Source organism: Meleagris gallopavo, chromosome 4, assembly GCF_905368555.1.
Source record: "Meleagris gallopavo chromosome 4, MGAL_WU_HG_1.1, whole genome shotgun sequence".
In the NCBI taxonomy this organism is placed as follows: domain Eukaryota; kingdom Metazoa; phylum Chordata; class Aves; order Galliformes; family Phasianidae; genus Meleagris; species Meleagris gallopavo.
This window is the reverse complement of record NC_139407.1, coordinates 20,094,338-20,113,714: the sequence shown is the minus strand read 5'-3', so window position 1 is coordinate 20,113,714 and position 19,377 is coordinate 20,094,338. Positions and strand designations below refer to the sequence as shown.

The 19,377-nt window shown below is 40.9% G+C and overlaps 1 protein-coding gene across 10 annotated transcripts in view; it reads left to right on the top strand.

The window, feature by feature from the left end:
• TENM3 (teneurin transmembrane protein 3) overlaps positions 1-9,325 on the top strand; it is a 399,330-nt gene extending 390,005 nt beyond the window's left edge. For all 10 annotated transcript variants that reach the window (XM_085222460.1, XM_085222461.1, XM_085222459.1 and 7 more), the window contains 3 exons: positions 243-1,854; positions 4,266-4,396; positions 7,728-9,325. In XM_085222460.1, the coding sequence (XP_085078586.1) occupies positions 243-1,854; positions 4,266-4,396; positions 7,728-8,483 (2,499 nt within the window). In that variant the 3' untranslated portion in view covers positions 8,484-9,325. The remainder of the gene's footprint in view (positions 1-242; positions 1,855-4,265; positions 4,397-7,727) is intronic.
• Positions 9,326-19,377: the final 10,052 nt, after the last annotated feature.

Here is a 19,377-nt window from a genome sequence, read left to right as displayed (position 1 = left end):
TAGCAAATTATGAATGTCGAACTACTAATTACAGAGCCCCTTACAATTAAGCATCCAAGTAAATTAGGCAGGGAGATGTTAACAACATGTAAGGTCAAGGATAACTCAATTAAAGAGGAGATAAATTTTCCCAAGTGGGAATGTCACGTTTCTGCGAAGAAATAGTATCTGTATATGGCAGGGGGATGCAAGGAGGTACTCCACCATTTGTCACATGCTAAAAATCTGTTCTTAATTTTCAGTCAATGGTTCTTCTGCTTCATAGCCAACGGCAGTATATCTTTGAATATGATTTGCTGGATCGGCTTTCTGCTGTCACCATGCCCAGCGTTGCTCGTCATACCATGCAGACTATTCGCTCCATTGGCTATTACCGGAATATATACAACCCTCCTGAAAGTAATGCTTCTGTTATAATGGACTACAATGAAGAAGGGCAGCTCCTTCAAACTGCTTTCCTGGGGACAAGCCGAAGAGTATTATTCAAGTACAGACGGCAGACCAAGCTCTCAGAAATTTTGTATGATAGTACAAGAGTTAGTTTTACGTATGATGAGACAGCAGGAGTCCTGAAAACAGTAAACCTCCAAAGCGATGGTTTTATCTGCACCATTAGATACAGGCAAATTGGCCCACTGATTGACAGACAGATTTTCCGCTTCAGTGAAGATGGAATGGTAAACGCCCGATTCGATTACAGCTATGACAATAGCTTCAGAGTGACTAGCATGCAAGGTGTCATCAATGAAACCCCATTGCCTATCGATCTCTACCAGTTTGATGATATCTCCGGTAAGGTTGAACAATTTGGCAAATTTGGAGTCATATATTATGATATTAACCAGATCATTTCTACAGCTGTAATGACTTACACAAAACACTTTGACGCACACGGCCGCATCAAGGAAATTCAGTATGAAATCTTTCGTTCACTAATGTACTGGATTACAATTCAGTATGATAACATGGGACGAGTGACAAAAAGAGAAATTAAGATTGGGCCGTTTGCCAACACCACAAAATACGCCTACGAATATGATGTAGATGGTCAACTCCAGACTGTTTACCTGAATGAAAAAATAATGTGGCGATACAACTATGACTTGAATGGCAACCTCCATTTGCTCAACCCTAGCAGTAGTGCCCGTCTGACGCCACTTCGCTATGACCTGAGAGACAGAATAACCCGACTAGGGGACGTGCAGTATCGATTAGACGAAGACGGATTTCTGCGCCAGAGGGGTACCGAAATCTTTGAATACAGTTCAAAGGGCCTCCTCACTCGAGTTTACAGCAAAGGCAGTGGGTGGACGGTGATTTATCGTTACGATGGCCTCGGACGACGAGTTTCCAGTAAAACTAGCCTTGGACAGCACCTCCAGTTCTTTTATGCAGACCTCACTTACCCAACCAGGATAACTCATGTATACAACCACTCAAGTTCTGAAATCACATCTCTTTATTATGACCTGCAGGGACATCTTTTTGCCATGGAGATTAGCAGTGGAGATGAGTTCTACATTGCATCTGACAATACGGGAACACCACTGGCTGTTTTTAGTAGCAACGGTCTCATGCTTAAACAAATTCAGTACACTGCTTATGGAGAGATCTACTTTGACTCTAACCTTGACTTCCAACTGGTAATAGGATTCCACGGTGGTTTATATGACCCACTGACCAAGCTAGTCCACTTTGGAGAAAGAGATTATGACATAATGGCAGGCCGGTGGACAACACCTGATATTGAAATCTGGAAGAGAATTGGGAAGGATCCAGCTCCTTTCAATTTGTACATGTTTAGAAATAACAACCCAGCCAGTAAAATACATGATGTGAAGGATTATATCACAGGTAAAATGCTACGTCATTTAAGACTTTCTCCCACTTGCTCAAAAATGTCTCACTCTGCATTCTTATAATCTGGAATCTGTCAATCTGGGATATAGATTGTGTGAGGAAAGGATAATATGTAAACTCTCAGGGAAAATAATCATTCAGAAAAGCACTTGAAATCTAGGTCTAGATTAACCAAGCGATTTTAGCTTGCTTGGTGTTCTGGACCTATATGCATCCAATTTAGACTGGAATTCAAAATTCTAGTGAAGTGCCTAGGTATATTATTTTTGGATAAATGTTATTTTTGAGGAAGCATTAAGCATTTGCCATTGAGATTAACGAATGCAAACATGTTCATCAGGAATGGTGAAATAGCAATCTTGAAAATATCTCATATGCCTTTAGACATGCATTTAGGTACCAAAGAGAGATGGAGATCCACAACACAGTGCTGGAAGAGGAAAGCAGAGATCCTTCCAGTATCATAACACATTGCCTAGTGCTTATAATGAAAACAAATAGATTTCTTCAGCAAGTACAAGAGTGAGAACCCCTCAAGACCATTCATGACAATTTCCTTACATTTGAATTAGTCCAATTTATATCTGGGCTACAGAGCAGTAAAAACTGTGTATTTATGGACAAAAAAAAGACAAAGGGAATGAGAATGTAAGATAGCAAGGGCAGGAGGGGTCTTTCTGCAACCAGTTTAACCCATTGAGATGGCAGAAAGTACTCACTGAAAGTTCACTGGTTGGCGTTTGCTAGAATGAGCTTTTCCAAGAATACTGATGTAAACTGGATAAGAAGCAGAAGTCCAATGAGGTGCAGGGCCAGCATAAAATAATGGGTAAACAGCCAGGACAGGGAGTGTGGATATAGAAAAATTAGTACAAAATTTTCTTTTGGCAATAGAAAACTGCTGACATGCCACTTGTGTAATTGATGTTTTAGGTAATCTATATGCTTTTTGTGCATCTAGATGAGTAGTGTTTTCTATTAATCTACACATAAAAAATAGTGTGTATCGCCAGAAAGTTCTGAAAAATCAGATATAACTTTGTATTTTAATAGGTGTAAACAATCTGAAATTTTTTTCAGATGGGACCAGACTACAGGATGGTCTCAGCTCCCCTTATGAATCATGAAACTACCACTCAAAGAAGCATACTGGGAATCGGTGGGGGGTTGTGTTAATTTAAAAACAGCAGCTATTAACAGGGTAGCTAACAGTCTGCCTGGGAGCAAGGGTGACAATCAGCCTTTGAATCTGGCTTCTTCTAGCAGCATGTGCTGTAAGGGATACAACTGCAGTCAGATTCTTTGCAGCACTGAAAACCATGTACGTGATTCAAGAACTGCCCTCAAAATAGAGTTTTAGTTCTCTTAACTTTTTTGATGTAGGGAATGCATGCTGCTTACCCAAGGTTATTATTAAAATAACTAATTTGGCTGGCTGGCATTTTTAGACTGAGGCTTATCATTTATCTATCTGGAAAGACTCTAAATTATTTTTAAGTAAATATTTTTTTAACTGTTTTAAGCATTTGAAAAACTCTATTCCTTGTCTGACTTGTGTGGATTTGTCTTAAGTGAAAGCCACTAGACTTGATAAGGAGCACTCTGCCAACTTCTGATAAGTTTAGTATTTGTGTGAGATAGGGTAGAAAGACAGAAACTAGAGAGGCAGAGCACCCATTCTTGTCCAATCATTGTTAATTACTTAATTGCTGATATCCCTATTTTATTTATTTATAATAAAATGCATAGTGTACCATAAATAATGTTATCTAATGCTAATTTAGTTTCGTGTACTTACTGACATTTAATTAGCTTTTAATTTCATCCTGAGGAAGGGGAGATTTCTCTTGAATCAACATAAATTGTCTGCCAAGTCACTGTAAAGGTAATTGACTGTACAGATGTTATTTCAGATACAGTTTGAAGATACTAAAATAACAAATGTATAACAAAAGGGCCGGATGTATTCTTCAATACCTTTTCTATTTTTTGCTGTGTTGATGATGAAGATATAACAAAGAGAGTGTTCAGTCTAGCCATGAAATCCCAATTAGTTTAGGCTGTAATAGAAGGAAATCTCACCCACGTTTTGGTTCTATATTTCTAGAAGTTCTAGAAAACGCTGGGGCCTTTAAAACTGCTGAAACCTGTAACACCCTTCAGAAGAGCCTACAGCAAAGAGCAGAAGTTTTCATGCGAGTTCAGAACTTCAGGCTTTCTAAATAGGCTTGCTATTTTAGCTGTAGCATGTCTAAATCCATACATAACAAAACAAAGACAGTGGATCTCCTTCTTTAGCATGAAAATGATACAACTATGTCAAAAGTTGTTCCATGTACAAATGGTAACAAATAATTACAAAATATTAAACGACTCTTTTTCTTTTTTTAATAATTCTCTTTCAGATGTTAACAGCTGGCTGGTGACATTTGGATTCCACCTACACAATGCCATTCCTGGTTTTCCTGTTCCAAAATTTGATTTAACAGAACCTTCTTACGAACTTGTGAAGAGCCAGCAATGGGAAGATATACCTGTAAGAATCAAAGCTAAGCACACAAATGAAAGAGGATAGAATATTCTCTTCTATTCAGCTTGAGAGAAATGGATAATCCTGACAGGGCTATTTCCTTATTTAATCTGAATGTGTACCTTTCAAATATCTACTTTTTTATCTATGCATTTTCAAAAGAATTTTTAAAATTACAGATTTGCTAAGTACAAATTTTAAATAAGCTTTTGTTTGCTTTCAGCAACAATAAAAATATAGAAGGACAATAATCAATGAAAAGAAGTTAAAGAACCTTTGAAGATGTCTAAATTTCCTAACAGAAACTACAGAGATTAGATTTGTACTAACACTCTGCCCAAAGGCAAAAACTGAACAGCGTAGCAAAAAATAGACTGTGAAATAAACAGAAGAACAGGTGATGTAAATTATGCATGCCAGGCACCACTACAGTTTTACTTCTCTTTAATATTAACTACGCTTTATATGTAAAGATAAAATATTGAAAATGAAATTACCTGAGGTAAAACCTATTATATTACATAAAACCAAAACTCCAAGTGCTTATGAAGTTCTTTTGGGAAGAAAAAAATAAAAGAGAGAGCTTAAAGCCTGAAAACCTCTTAGAATTTTAAATGATAAAAGAAATAACAGTAAAAGTTAATTTTCAAATCCGCTATTAAAGAAAATGATGTTTACAAATCAGGCTTATTCAAAGATCAGAGACATGCCCTCCCAAATCCTACAGTTCTCAGTTAAGAAGGAAGTGCTGAGACGTTAAAATGGGTAGTCTGATCATAAGCAGTCAAAAAACATTCCCTTTTTTCAAGATTAAAAGATGATACAATCTTGAATAACCCTGCAAAAACTAATTTAGACCAAAAATCATCAAAAAGTGTGGCCCAGCAAAAGGGAAAATATGGAAGGAAATTCTGCACACACAGAATCACCCATTATCTATATAGTTTAATAATCAGGAGCTGAGTAACAGAGAAGGGCCTTTGAGCACAGTATGAGAATAGTGTCTTCCGTGAACAATAAAAGCAGTAAAGAAAACATTGCAAGTATTCCAAGCAAGGTGGTCATCATCTGCCATTGCTGCAAAGAACTATTAGAAGTTGTTTACTTAAATCTCAGAGGCTGAAAGAATGAGGCTATCCGGTATCACTGGAAAAAGCACACCAGGAAGAGAATCAGTCTGGTCAAGGAGATGAGAGCAGGCAGCTAGCTGTCAGAAAGCTTCCTTAAGGACATGACTACCAGGGAGGCACCTGAGTGCTAGGGACATGCAGCATGACAGAGGAGAGGGAGAGTGACAAAAACAAATACGCAAAATTCTCACATAGGAAGAAGCTGTAACTATAGTATTCACAATTGAATAAGCAAATACAACCAGGAGCTAGAAGTAAAGATGCAAAATACTTACTCGGTATTTTGAAACATTATAGAGGAAGTGAGCATTACCCATCTATGAGGTTTTCCTTCAGAGCCCCAAAGATACCTGTGAAAAATAAGCAATCTTTGCCATTAAGTTGTTATAGTATCTTGCCACTCTCACTGATTAGCACGCTGGCTAAAATACATTTTGTACTTGATAGCTTTTATGTGGAATTTAGACAGCTGAAATCCACGCTTGTTAGCAAGTGCAGACAAGAGTCTGCCACATTCAAGGAGACTTGAAAATCCAAATCAATTTGAATTCCCTCAGGAATTGTCCCCTCCAGAAACCTGCCCTCATGGCAACATAGAGAAGTCTTTGCAAATCTTTTGCCAGGCTTTGATGAGCAGTAAGGGAGAATTATGGTTGCTGAAGTCTGTGTTAACGACTCCTGTTTGGCCTAGAAATTTAGGAAGAGAGAACAGGCGCTTGCCTCATTTGTCAGTCGTGAATCAAGTGGTTTTAAACAATATTTTACTGGAAGGAAAAGGGGTCAATTGGAAGATAAGCTGGATAATCTACAGAAACTAACTGCTCGGTTTCAGAAGTGTAGCCAAAGCTGTTTAAATCTTTCTTTCTGTTTCCTGCTGAGACAACTGCCAGGGCAGCTGTCTACTCTCCTCCTCCATCAGTACTAACTCATTCACAGCTTGTCATTGTTAAGCCCGGTAGTTACACAGATAGGATGTGCCTATTCTGCAGTTGTAAGTTCTCATCCCAACCACAGCTGACCCCATAATGTGAGCTACCCTGCTGTTCCTGCTGGCTGCTCCCGCTCTTCTAGCTGTTCTGGATAACCACAGCAGTTCTGCTGACAGCTCCTAGTCTCTAGCTGTCTTCTCTCACCTTATCAAGAGCGCACCTAACATACTGGCCTACACATACACAGCTCTTAATAGCGAAACTTTTTCAACAGATTTTCCTATCCAATCTTTCCCACCTAGTACTTTTGCACCTCACAATTACAACTGTAATTCTCTCCCCTCTAAAACACATGTACCTGTTCAACAAGAACAGCTTAAGGTGCGGTAAAATATGAAATACTGAGTGATTTGCTTGCTGGTTACTTTCGCTGACTGCCCCCTTTGCCAACAAAGTACTCTGCTGTGTTCAGGATTACACCCCTCTAATGTCTTCCAGAGAGATTGCTTGTCTGTTTTAGGTCTCAACCAGCATGCTTGAAGTTAAATGGATGCTCACACAATTGGAGAGGCTGCAGCTTTTTCACACGTACCCTTTTATCAGTTTCTTCAAATATTTGCAGGAAAGATCATCAGTCCCTAATATTCCACCCCTCCGCTCTGTACTATTTACCTCCTTTTCTCTTACCATAAAGACTATCCTCATGGTTTGACTGCCCCTTCCTTTAGCAGCTTCAGGGGTTGTGAGAGCCTCCCTGCAGTTTGGTCTTAGACTGCAGCTACCTCAGAGACTGTATCTATCTACCTCCTGACTGGGCACAAAGAAAGGCTTGTTCTTGTTCTAAATCACAGCTTCATGGCCCACAGAAATCCCCTCGATTTAGATGAAACTATGGTAGACAAGAATCATAGTTGAACAAGCTCAAATGATGAGATAACACTATAGAAAGAAAGACGGCTCTTTCCTGTATTAAGTGTTAGCATTGCAAAATTGACATTACAAAATTAGCCCCTCCAAGTAGCCTCTGAAATAAACAGAATTTCTGTGCATGTGCAGGTTCGCAGGGAGACAAAGAGAAAAAAACACAGAACCTGATCAAACCAAATAGTCTTGTAGCTCAGTAGAACAAGCGGCATGTAGATTTAATTAGCTCCTTGGCACTGTCAGTGGCAGCATATCCTGTTGTCATCCATGGGCAGTACACCAAGAAAGCCTGCCCACTTGGCATCCAGAGGGCTACAGATGGTTGGTAAAACTTCTGTCTGTTCTTGTTTACAGCCAATTTCTGGAGTGCAACAACAAGTGGCGAGACAAGCAAAGGCTTTCCTTTCCCTGGGAAAGATGGCAGAAGTGCAGGTCAGCAGACGGAAATCCAGCGGAGAGAAGTCGTGGCTGTGGTTTGCCACAGTGAAGTCTCTGATCGGGAAAGGGGTGATGCTCGCTGTCAATCAAGGAAAAGTGCAGACAAATGTGCTCAACATTGCAAATGAGGACTGCATCAAAGTGGCAGCTGTTCTGAACAACGCCTACTACCTAGAAAACTTACATTTCACCGTTGAGGGAAAAGACACGCACTATTTTATCAAGACCACCTCCCCTGAGAGTGACCTTGGGACACTGCGGCTGACCAGTGGGCGGAAGGCCCTGGAGAACGGCATCAATGTCACCGTGTCCCAGTCCACTACCGTGGTGAACGGCAGGACTCGTAGGTTTGCCGATGTTGAAATGCAGTACGGTGCGTTAGCGCTTCATGTCCGATACGGCATGACGCTTGATGAGGAAAAAGCCCGAATCCTGGAGCAAGCCAGGCAAAGAGCTCTTTCCAGTGCCTGGGCCAGGGAACAACAGAGAGTAAGGGATGGAGAGGAAGGTGCCAGGCTGTGGACAGAAGGAGAGAAGAGGCAGTTGCTAAGTGCTGGAAAGGTACAAGGATATGATGGGTACTATGTACTCTCTGTGGAGCAATATCCAGAATTAGCAGACAGCGCCAACAATATACAGTTCCTCAGACAAAGTGAGATAGGAAAGAGGTAACACACTGGCTTAGCTCAGGCTGCCAAAGAGACTGTGTACCAGTGTCTTCTAAAAAGGAGACCAAACTGTTTTGCTGCATTACTACTTGAGCCTAAGCTTACATCTTTGCTCAGATTTTTTCTGTAGCACAATCTGAACGGACTCTAATGAAAAGAGCGCCTTCCAGAAGAATGATACTGCTAATGACAAAACTTTTTTTTTTTTCTCAATGACCTTAAAGGTGATCTGCTTTAAAGAATATGTTTACATATGCATATCGCTGCACTCAAGTTGGACTGAAAAGTATTAATTAAAAAAAAAAAAAAGAAGAAAAAAAGGCCTAAAGATTTTGCAACAGTCTGGCTGTTGTCCTGAGGCACTGTATTTAATTAAGATACAGACCTGTACAGTGTTTCCAAATATTACTGAATTGTTGACCTTTGCTTACGAGAAGTAGTCTCTCTCTCTCTCTTTTTCTCTTTATCACTGCATAGGATGTGGTATATATCTGTTAATTTTAAATTGTGGGACAAAAATTACTGTTTATAGACAACTCAACTGCTTTAAACTGTGCTGCTTTCTAAAAGGACATTGGCACAAGTGACTTACGCTACCATGGGAATTTAATAATGGATTTTACAACGTTAACGTGCTTTGCCTTGGGGGGAATAAAATGGCAAGTAGAATCCTTGTTACAGATAAGCAAAGGAAACCCTGATTTTTTTGTAAATTATGTGAGACAAGTTGTTTATGGATTTTTATATGAATTACAATTTACTGTACATCAAATATTAGTCTCAGAGGAGTTAATTTATGTAAAGTGTTTAAAAAAGTTTATACTTAAAAATAAAATGATAAAAACATGTGCTGTGTGTGATTTTTTTAAAGAAAAAGGAATTGCACCTTTTACGTTATAGCTGTACAGTATAAAGTATTATATTGTAGAGATATAACAGTGATTACTAATGTCCAAAAGTGTTAATATTTTTGTATTAGGTTTAAAGCTGTGCATCTATCACTCTGCTGATAGGATGGAACACTCCAAAGTGGCTGGCTGAATCAGACTGCAGCTCCCTTCCCTCCCCTACCTCTCCTGTCACCCAGGCCAGTGCCACTTCATCATTGTTAGAAGGCACAGTAACCAAATAAGTCTCGTTTATTATGATGGAAGACTTTAATAGGTTGGGTTTTCCTTGTCTTTTTCCAGCCCTAATGTAATAAATGGACATTTATTCATACCAAGTGGGCTTTCTGTTGTTTTTTTAGAAGCTTTGTTTCACAATGGAGAGAGTAGTGTCTCAGGTGCTTGGCAAACTATACGTAGAAGAAGAAGAAGAAATGGTGTAGTTTCATCCAGTTATGTCAACTTTGTCTTCTGTATAGTACAGCTCTTTTAGATGTTATAACTCCAGATAGATAGAAGAAGTGTACCTCTGACCTGATGCTACAAAATTGCTCTTTAGGCAGGCAGGCTGTTCAGTAGGTTCAACTCCTGGCCTTCAGATGCCAGATTTATTCCCATTACTGTGAAAACCTCAACATGAGGATGGAGAGGAAGGTCTAATTCTAGTGCCTAGTCTGCATCTCAACACCACTGCACAGATTTGGCATGCTCTGCTCCAAGGTCCAGCATATTTGCTGTAAGACATAACTGAAGCATGCAGCTGGTTCCTTATAGGAAGCCTGCAGGGGCATCTATGGCATCTGTTCTGTATCTTGGCTGAAAACATTCTCTGAGCTTTACTCTCATGAGCACTAAATTCAGCCACAAAAACAAATATTTTTAAGATGAGACGAAATTGGTTTTTTTTGATGTTCATTGAAATATACAGTTATTTCTATCCATGTATTATACTGACAAAACATAGTAAGTGAACGTGTCTTAACTATGAATGGTTCAAGTGGATGTAATAAAAATAGTTTTCTAACTGCTTTGTATTCTGAGAGTCTATGGTATTACATACTCTAAATTGCACATTGATTAACAGATTTGAATTTCTGCCGGCCAAGTTGCTACCGAACCTACAGTATCAGTGCTGTTACTGTACGTGTGTATTTGGCAGAGCATACAGAACTAATTACACATATAATGAATGCTAATCATCTATTAGAATGAAAGCACAGAATAGTTGTTAGTATTTTTACCCTTGAAGCCGTGAGGGCCCTAAATTTAGCGAGGACAATATGCCAGACCCCAGAGGTGTGTGATCTACGTATTATTTAAAGATGTAAAATGCTAGGTGTTTGCAGTTCTGTTGGGTGGCTCTTCCACAGCACTGTATTTAGCATGCTGTAAGTGCTCTCTGTCGAAATAGGCTCATATTCTAAATTATGTCAAATGTTTCTGTTCTGTTTAAATATGAAAAGCGTGTATAACGTATCAACAATGAAATATATCTTCTACTTGACGCGTACCAGTTCCTTCTCCTTTGTTCTGGCACCAATAAACAACAAATTATAATATCTGCTGGTGATCATTTTAAATAAAGTCAAATCAAGCCAATTAGTGACCTTGTTAGTAGGTATAACGAGCCTATTTCTTGCTAAAAAAGACTTGTGCTCCTGCAGGAAATAGTGACCTTGGGGAATATATAAACAAAAGAAAGATCTTTTTAAAGTTAAAATATGTATGGGTAAAAGAAGCATATTACAAAGAAAAAAAAAAAAAGAAGAAAAAAAGAAAGGAGATTAAGTATTTTAGGCAATGCCAGTCAAAATGCTATCCTGATATTTTGAGATGTATATTTCATCTGATTTGTATTGTTCTTTTAATTTGCCTTCTTAACTTTCTATGTGTCCTGAATTTTCCACAAATTGATAACTATAGATTGCATCTAGGCTTTCCAATAAAAGCCTACCCAATGTGTGTGCGTGTGTGTGCGTGTGTTTATAGTTGTCTTTTAAATCTGTATGCCAGGTATTACAACTGCACTACTGCTTTTGTGGTTCTATCGGAAGAAGCAAACTGATCCAGTTGCACTGGTATCGATTCATTTGCTTCACAGTTGGTTGTGTCTTCCCCCCGCCCCATCCAATGGCTTAGTCTGCTAACTCAGCAAAGTGAAGTACTCCATTGGATCTCTAAGGTGGCCCTACTTTAGAGAAAACATTAAATATACTTCACCAAGTCAAATCTTTTGTAGATAAGGAAAAGCCAAAGAGGAAAAAAAAAAAAAAACACTTAGAACTGTTTTCTCTCATATCCTCCAGAGTAAGAAATATGACAAAAAAAAATATCTGATTATAAATAATTAGGTTGGCACTGCTAGTTACGTACATACACTGAAGAGATCCTTCAATCTGCATTTAAACCCACTTTGTAGAAACTGCTGACTTCAGCACTACCGTATGTCAGGAGACTGCTTTGATTTTAGTTGGAACAGGCAGACTTCACCACACTTACTTTGTAGTGACAACCCCAAGTTGATAACATGTTGATCCAGCATGAATCAGGTCACTCTGCTTAGCTAACTGTGCCCTAATTTTGCTTAAAAAAAAAAAAAAAAAAAAAAAAAAAAAAGCCAGTAAGAGCTTTGTATGTTCACACTTGGGAGGTGAGAGATTTGCATTTGACAAGGAAAAAAATGCCAGTTACCACTGCCACTTTTCAGAGGCACTTTTAAAATGATGGCTGAAAGACTGTAGAAGAAGAAACACTGCATAAAATAACAGTTTAAAATGACTGTCTATGAGAGAATAGGCTTCGTTTGCAGAGAATCTGAGATGACAAAATGTTTGAATTCTGTCTTCCATTCCTGAGTTTAAACCTTGCTGAATTAAACACAGTTTTGAATCTGTCTGCTATTCTCTTAAAGGCACATCACTTGCTTACTTACTTAAAAATCTAAGAATGTTAATATCTTGGTTTACTGTTAATAGCTATAGACGTGGCTGGCTTCAGAACCTTTGTGAGGGAGGACTAGTGGATAGTACTTTGGGGATGGGAAATGCAAAGCAAAGACATGTACCTGAAACAGTTTCTAAGCAGCTTATTAGAAGCTGCATATCTGATGCTTACTAGAAGCTGCCAGGGTTAAAGATAAGCCAGAGAGCATCACACAGCATCAACAGAACAGCACAAGCACAGTGAGGTCACCCCCCGCTGCAAAGCCACATCTAGATTGACCACACTGATCAGCTTCTCAGCTACAGCCAATTAATGCAAACTACTAAATATGCCATGCTTATAAAATTAAATTGATCTTTGCACGCACAAGTTTCTGGGGCTAGCTGATCAAAAATAAAGCCAAAAATGAAACTAGTTAATTAACAAGGAAGTGCCAACTGTCATCCCCCTAGGAAGAAGGAACGCAACATCTACAGCCATCAAACTGATAAGACAGCAGTCAAGACTTTTAATTTTTCATCTGAAGATTTTATCTTCATGGCAGAGTGACCATGTGAGGCAAAACGTAACTGTGTGAGTGCCTAAGTTTGAACCAAGAAAACAGTCAAAACACTACTAATAGAAAAGCCCCACTCCTTCCTCATGGCCCTTTTTCAACCTCAGTAATAATACAAATAAGGATGCCAGCACTTCAAATTACTTCATGAACAAAGTCCAGACAAAATGCAGCTCCTCTCTTCATCTCAGGAAACAGAGTATTTGTTGCACTAAAACTAATCACACAGTTTTAGATCACTAAAATGGTCTGTGGTTTTTCACAGAAAAAACATGGTCCAAAGGTTTGTTTCCCATGCCGCCTCCTAATCAGATCCTACAACACTGGACATCACAGGTAGCAGTGTAAGGTGACAAAGGACGAAGAACACGCTCAGGCACAGTCTGGCTGATTCAGTACTGAGATATGCTGGGGATAACTGAATAGGGAGAGAGAAAGAGAGGTGACCTTACTTGGTCTGAAACGCAGCAGTGACAGTAAAGTCCCATGATATCACACACATACTGACATGAGGTTTAGCCTAGCAGCATTATTCCTTACACTTATTCCTTAAGAGAAAAAAAAAAACAAAAACCTACATTTAAAAAAAAAAAAAAAAAAAAAAAAAAAAAAAAAGCCTGGCCGCCTGGCCTGATTTCTAGCTTGACAAACACATTCAAGTTTGAGATGGTACAAGGTTGACATTAAAACAGAACCCCCAAGTAAAGATAAGTATTCTAAATATTGTTCTAAATATTGTTCCCTACCTCTAAACAGAGCATGCTGGACAGCATAAGCTTGCTTTTCCTAAAATATATAAGGGTCTTACGTACAATTTTGGAAGCAAAGAACAAGTGTAACACAGTGGCTTATTAGAACACCATGTTTTCACAAAACCTACCTCGTATTCAGTAGGTAAATTCTCCTGCTGTTAATTCCTATACATTATTCCTAGGTAAATGGAGCAAACTTTTTAATTTACAAAGTGTAGATTTTGACTTTGAGGAATATACATTTCTAGCAACCTTCAGCACTTTTTTTCTACTATAAATGGAGCCAAAGCTCACAGTAAGGTAATTATGCAGCTTAGAATTAATGGCACCCCGAAAGCTGTCTTAATAAAGCCTTCTGGGATTCAGGAGGAAAAGGAAGAAGTTCAGAAACTAAGAACAGGGCTGGAAGGCGACATGTTTCAGCTGGCTCTAGTTACTCAATCACGCTTAAGCTGTCTGAGACAGCGCAGAGAGTGCCATGCATTACAGAGGCACGCAGGAAATAATTGCTAACCCAACACAATGAAGCAGTTCTACGTTCCAAGCCCAGGAACAAATCTGAAATTGAAATGACATAAATGGCTATCTAATGGACCAGTTAACCTCACCTCAATTTAAATAAATAAATAGAGGAGGAAAAAAATGAATAGCAGAGGGAAAGCTAGTAATAGAGAAATCAGCTCCAGAATTAAAATCTGGAAATGTTCTTGATGCCGTAAAAAAAATCCCTACCCGTGTTCACTGACAAGAACTACTGGGGCAAATCTGAAAGAACAAGAGGGGGCACAAGGCCATAAGATTGGGACCAGGTGCTAGTTCCCATCTTCTGCAATGACAGAGGAGTACATACAAAAAAAAATTAGCAACGCTAACATCTGCAGATGACAAAATGTGATGAAGTGGCAAATCTGGGACAGAGCAGTCATATAGAACAATATGGATCACTCGCTGAAGTGAGCCCATTCAAACAAAATGCTTTTTAATACAGGCAACTCCAGAAGTAAAAGATCTCAGAATAAAAAATGCAAATCTCACTATGAAAGGTATGTAGCAGCCTACAAGAAAGCAAGCACTGGAAAGAATGAGGAGTGCATAATAAATAACTCATTGTGAGATTCCAGCACAATAGTGGTGGCAAGGAAGAGTTCATTGGGGTGGAGAAGCTTAATGAGATTACCAGCCTTGTTAAACAAAGGAAACAGGGAAGCAATGTTATCTCTGCATATGGTGCTGGCACACTACTCCTATGTACAGTTCTGCTGTACACATTGTGAAGAAGATGTTAGACCCTGGAGAGAGTGCACATGGAGACATCACAAATAAATCTGAGGCTTAGGAGAAAGAAAAACAAGAAGGAAAAAAAGAAAAAAAAAAAAAAACAGCTGGCAGGAAAAGATTTAAACAGCTAACCAGTTAAAAAAAAAAGTGCCAAAGAATGCCTTGACAATACACTTTAAGTGCCTCCAGAAGAAAAAACAAAAAAACAAAAAAACAAACAAACAAACAAAAAAACAACACAGTGCAGTAAAGTCTTTCGAAGTGTGGGAGGGGGAAGCAGCAGCCAGGAATGTGTTTCTGATAAATACACATTCAGTGCTAAACGAGGCGGGAAGGTTCCTAGCACAAAGCATGGGGAAAGAATTTTCCAGAAGCCTTTGGCAAAACCAAGAAGGTTGCTGGAATTACTCCATTTGATGGCTGCTGGCGATAGCAGTTTGGCTGGAAGACATGGCCCACTCCATCCCACAGCAGACTCTAACTCCAGCAAACATCATGCCAGAGGTTAGGGTTTGCCTTTCTCTATACCTCACCCTTCTCCAACCCTGAAATACCCTAGAGCCAACAAAAAATGACTCTAAAAGCCTTGCCTTTCTAAACAGGCTGTGCGAGGTTGTGGCTTTTTTAAAAATCATTCTTTGGTTTCCACGTACTCCTTATTGCAGCTGATTATTAAAACTAACTAAAATAAAATCACTTTCTATTACATTCTTTTCATGAACAAAGCGGGAGCCGGTACTTCCAATCCGCCCGTTTGTGTCTCCGAAGTATCCAGAGGCAGTGCTTAGGTTAAAAAAAAAAAAAAAAAAAAAAAAAAAGACAAATCCTGTCTATGCCAACAGTGACTGCACTTTGCCCTGAGCATACACTGCCCTCAATTATTGACTCTCCCCGCTCCTTCCCAGGTGTTTCATGCTCTGCGAGCCATGATGACAGTGGGACAGCAGCTAGTCATTACTCAGTGCAAAAATGAAGAGCTGATGCCCGCAGCAGCACTACGACGAGCTTGCATGCAGGCAGACTGCTGACCTATTTAGTCTACTTCACAACTAACAACCGATAGGAAATCGCTCACTCCTGGCTCCTTCCTTACTTCGCAGTGGAGCTCCCACTGTAAGAGAGGAAAGATTAAAGGGCGCTCCAAGCCCCGAGCGTGCTGCTCCTCGTCCGGGCGCACGGCCCTGACGCGGCACCCGAGCTCCGGACCGCAGCAGCGGTGGCAGCGGCTCAGCGAGCGGCCCGGCCCGGCTCGGCTCCTCTCAGCGCGGCGCGGCCGTGGCTCGCGTGCCCCCTGGCGGGCAGGGGGAGAGCGGCCCATGGGGCGGCACGGAGCGCCTTGGCCGCCATTTTAGCGGCTCAGAGAGGGCGGCGCGGCCCCCAGCTCGCCGAGGTGGCGTTCTTGAGAAAACAGATCCGTAAATGAAATGAAATGGCAAAAAACTACAACGTTAAGATATCAGGACATTGAATAAATTAATAAAAAAATAGCTAGATCCCACTTCACCCAGCAAGCACTAGTCAGCGCGCCGCAGGCATCTGGACACCATGTAACATTTGGTACCACCCTGAAAAGGCAGCATAGGCTCCCTATCTAACGCAATGTGAAGTTTTCAATGCCCCATTGCCTTACTATGACACCACCTCGTTCCTTACTAAATGCAGTCAAAGAGTGCCAGCTTGGCTGCTGGTATATGCGTTTAGTAAAATATGTGTGTATTTTGTTTTTAACTGCACAGAAGACACTTTACGGGTGGCTTTCATCCACTGCCAGCCAAACACCACAGCACAGTGACCAACTGTGGAACTGGAACTGGGGAACGCCCTGCATGGAGCCACCCTGGTGCCTGGCACACGGGCTGGCCGGGCACCACAGTGGCAAACTCAAATGCCAGGTCACCTGGGCCACCAGCCGCTGTAGGGTAACGGCAGCTTGGCAGGGAAGGAGGAGAGGAAGGGCTGCGTGGCATTGCGAAGTGTGCACCTGGGTGGTTAATTTGTGATTTCACTCCTCCATAAATCAAATCAGATGCCCCTATAAATCCTGCTCCTCGGGAAGAAAGCAGAAGGGCAGAAGTTGCATGGAGCAGGGAACAGGGCTATTTTTCTTTTCAGTGGCAAGAGCACATCAGTGACACTCAGCGCTGTGCTAGGTCAGGCCTTCACCCTCGGCTAAGTTAATACCAACAACTCTTTCATCTAAAGGGCAGATAGCAACAGTAGCCCCCACCCCTTGCACTTTCCTGCCTTTCTTTCCTCCTGTTACAATAGCAATAGCCTCTGAAGGAGCTGTGCTAATTAGTTGCTATTACGCTTCTTGGGTGGCTAGAAGAACACACTGCCTTTGACCTCATGCTCCGCAAGGTACCTTAACAGCTTATTACTGCTATTGCTTGGCAGCAACGGTTCATTTTATAGTTACTTTGAAAGAGCCATTTCTCTAGTGCTGAGAAATAATCTAAGACTAATGCAGAGCCTCTCCAGAAGACTGCTGTTAAACCGTCTATAACCGAGTGTCCAAACGCTGCACAAAGCTGTTCCATTTGCTTAACATCGACTCACTAGCAATTAATATGCCTGACATAACAGTGCACTACAAGGCCCATAAAATCTGTAGCAGTAGGGGAGTGAAATGATTATAACATTTTTTTTCTTTTTTCAATAATATGAGACTACAGTTTGGGCACTGTAATCTTTTCAAAGCAAGAAGCTGAGCTGCATCTGAACAGCTGTTGTTTACTGAAGCAATAATTAGCAATGAACCAGTCAAAATACCTGCTACCTTCCTAAGCATCTCTCTGCACCCTGTGCCTGGAAGCCAAAAGGCTCTCACCTTCACACGCAGACTATAGAAAAAACTCACTTAACTATCTTTTAAAAGAACATGTTTCAAATGGCAGTGCCAGCCAGCCTTATGCAACAGAATTAAACCCACTCAACTCTTTGTGCACCAGTAGGTACAGACTTCAGCTCATAGCAGCTGGTGGGGGACAGGACATGATGCAGACGAGGCGCTGGGCACAGTCCTGATGAATAGGCTCTGCCGGCTCAGGGCAAGGTCAGCTGCACTACACTGATACCTCTGGGGAAACAAGTCAAAAGCCATTTGCCAAGTCTGCAAGTCTCCCGTTTGTTTTAGAAAACAGCAGAACAATAATAAGAGGGCTGCAGAAGAGAAGAGAATATAGAGGTAGGTATGGGGCACTTTGAGGGTGGACCTCCTGATTCCCTACCTGAATGAAATCTGGAGATCTTTACAGTCTTCCACTGGGAGAAATCACGAGGAGACAGTGAGACACCCGAAGTAGCCACTTGTATATTAATTAGGGCACACAGCCAGGCTGTATGCGTCTACAGTCAGGAATCCGACCTTCGGGATTTTATGTTTTCAGTACGTCTGCAAAGCACCTGGTCACTGGCAACAAAGTATACACGTATGCATTGCTCTAAGACTGGATGAATACAAGAGTACAGCCTTACACATCCCAAGGGATGTAGAGGTGCTGTAGCTAAGTCTTTCTAATGGCCTGCTAGTAGCCAAAGGCATAATCATAAGCCTTTCCTCCACCTCCTTCCAGCCAAAGACTCCCATCACATGTACCCGCACTTATTTACAACTGCTCCTGTTGTGAGCTACTCCAACGACCTAAACTCACAGAGAACCAAGCTTGTCCTTCTCCCTGAGATTTATTCCCCATGGTACCAGGTAGCATGAGATGAGCAAGACTGCGTGCCCAAGTGGGAAGATGGGAACAGACAGCCAGGCTTGGTGCAAAGGAGAGACGAGGACAGGACCTCGCTGACCAACATCAGTTTAAGTAGTTGTCCCATAACAGCTTCTGTTACCTGCATCCTCCCCAGCCCAATAAATATTTAATGTCTTAGCTGAACACAAAATAGTTATACCTGGAGATGGAGAACACAACATCAATAGCAGCCTGGAGCTCTATCCATCAGAGCTACCAGGAATGGAAGTTCAGGTCTCCAGGTTGGGTAGAGCACTGGCAGAAGTCCCCAAGGACCCAGGGAGGGCTGCCAGCTGTGTCAGGGTGAGTGGGATGCTCTGCAGGCAGGCAGCTGCACCTCTCTAGAGATTCCCTCCCCTGCGTGAGAAGGCTTGCCTGCCAAAACTGATAGGTACATTTCCACTAACAGCTGTCAAATCTGTGGATCCTGATGAGAGAAGAAAAACATTTTGACAGAAAATTCCTGACCAGCACTACACAATAGGCCAGAAACTGACTTAGCTCATTACACCTGTAGTGCCTCAAAGCTCCCTTTTCTGACTATTTAAGTTGTCCTTTCAAGATGAAGCTCTGATACTACAGACACAGGCATCCAACACAGTCAGTTATGAGCTGAAGGAGTCACAGTTAAATAAAAGAAAACACACTGCAAAGTTTAATTTTTTCCTTAGAATCACATTTTTCCCTGTATTATCCAGAGCTCTGTTAGCTGTCATTCTGCCACTGGAAAGCCAACTAG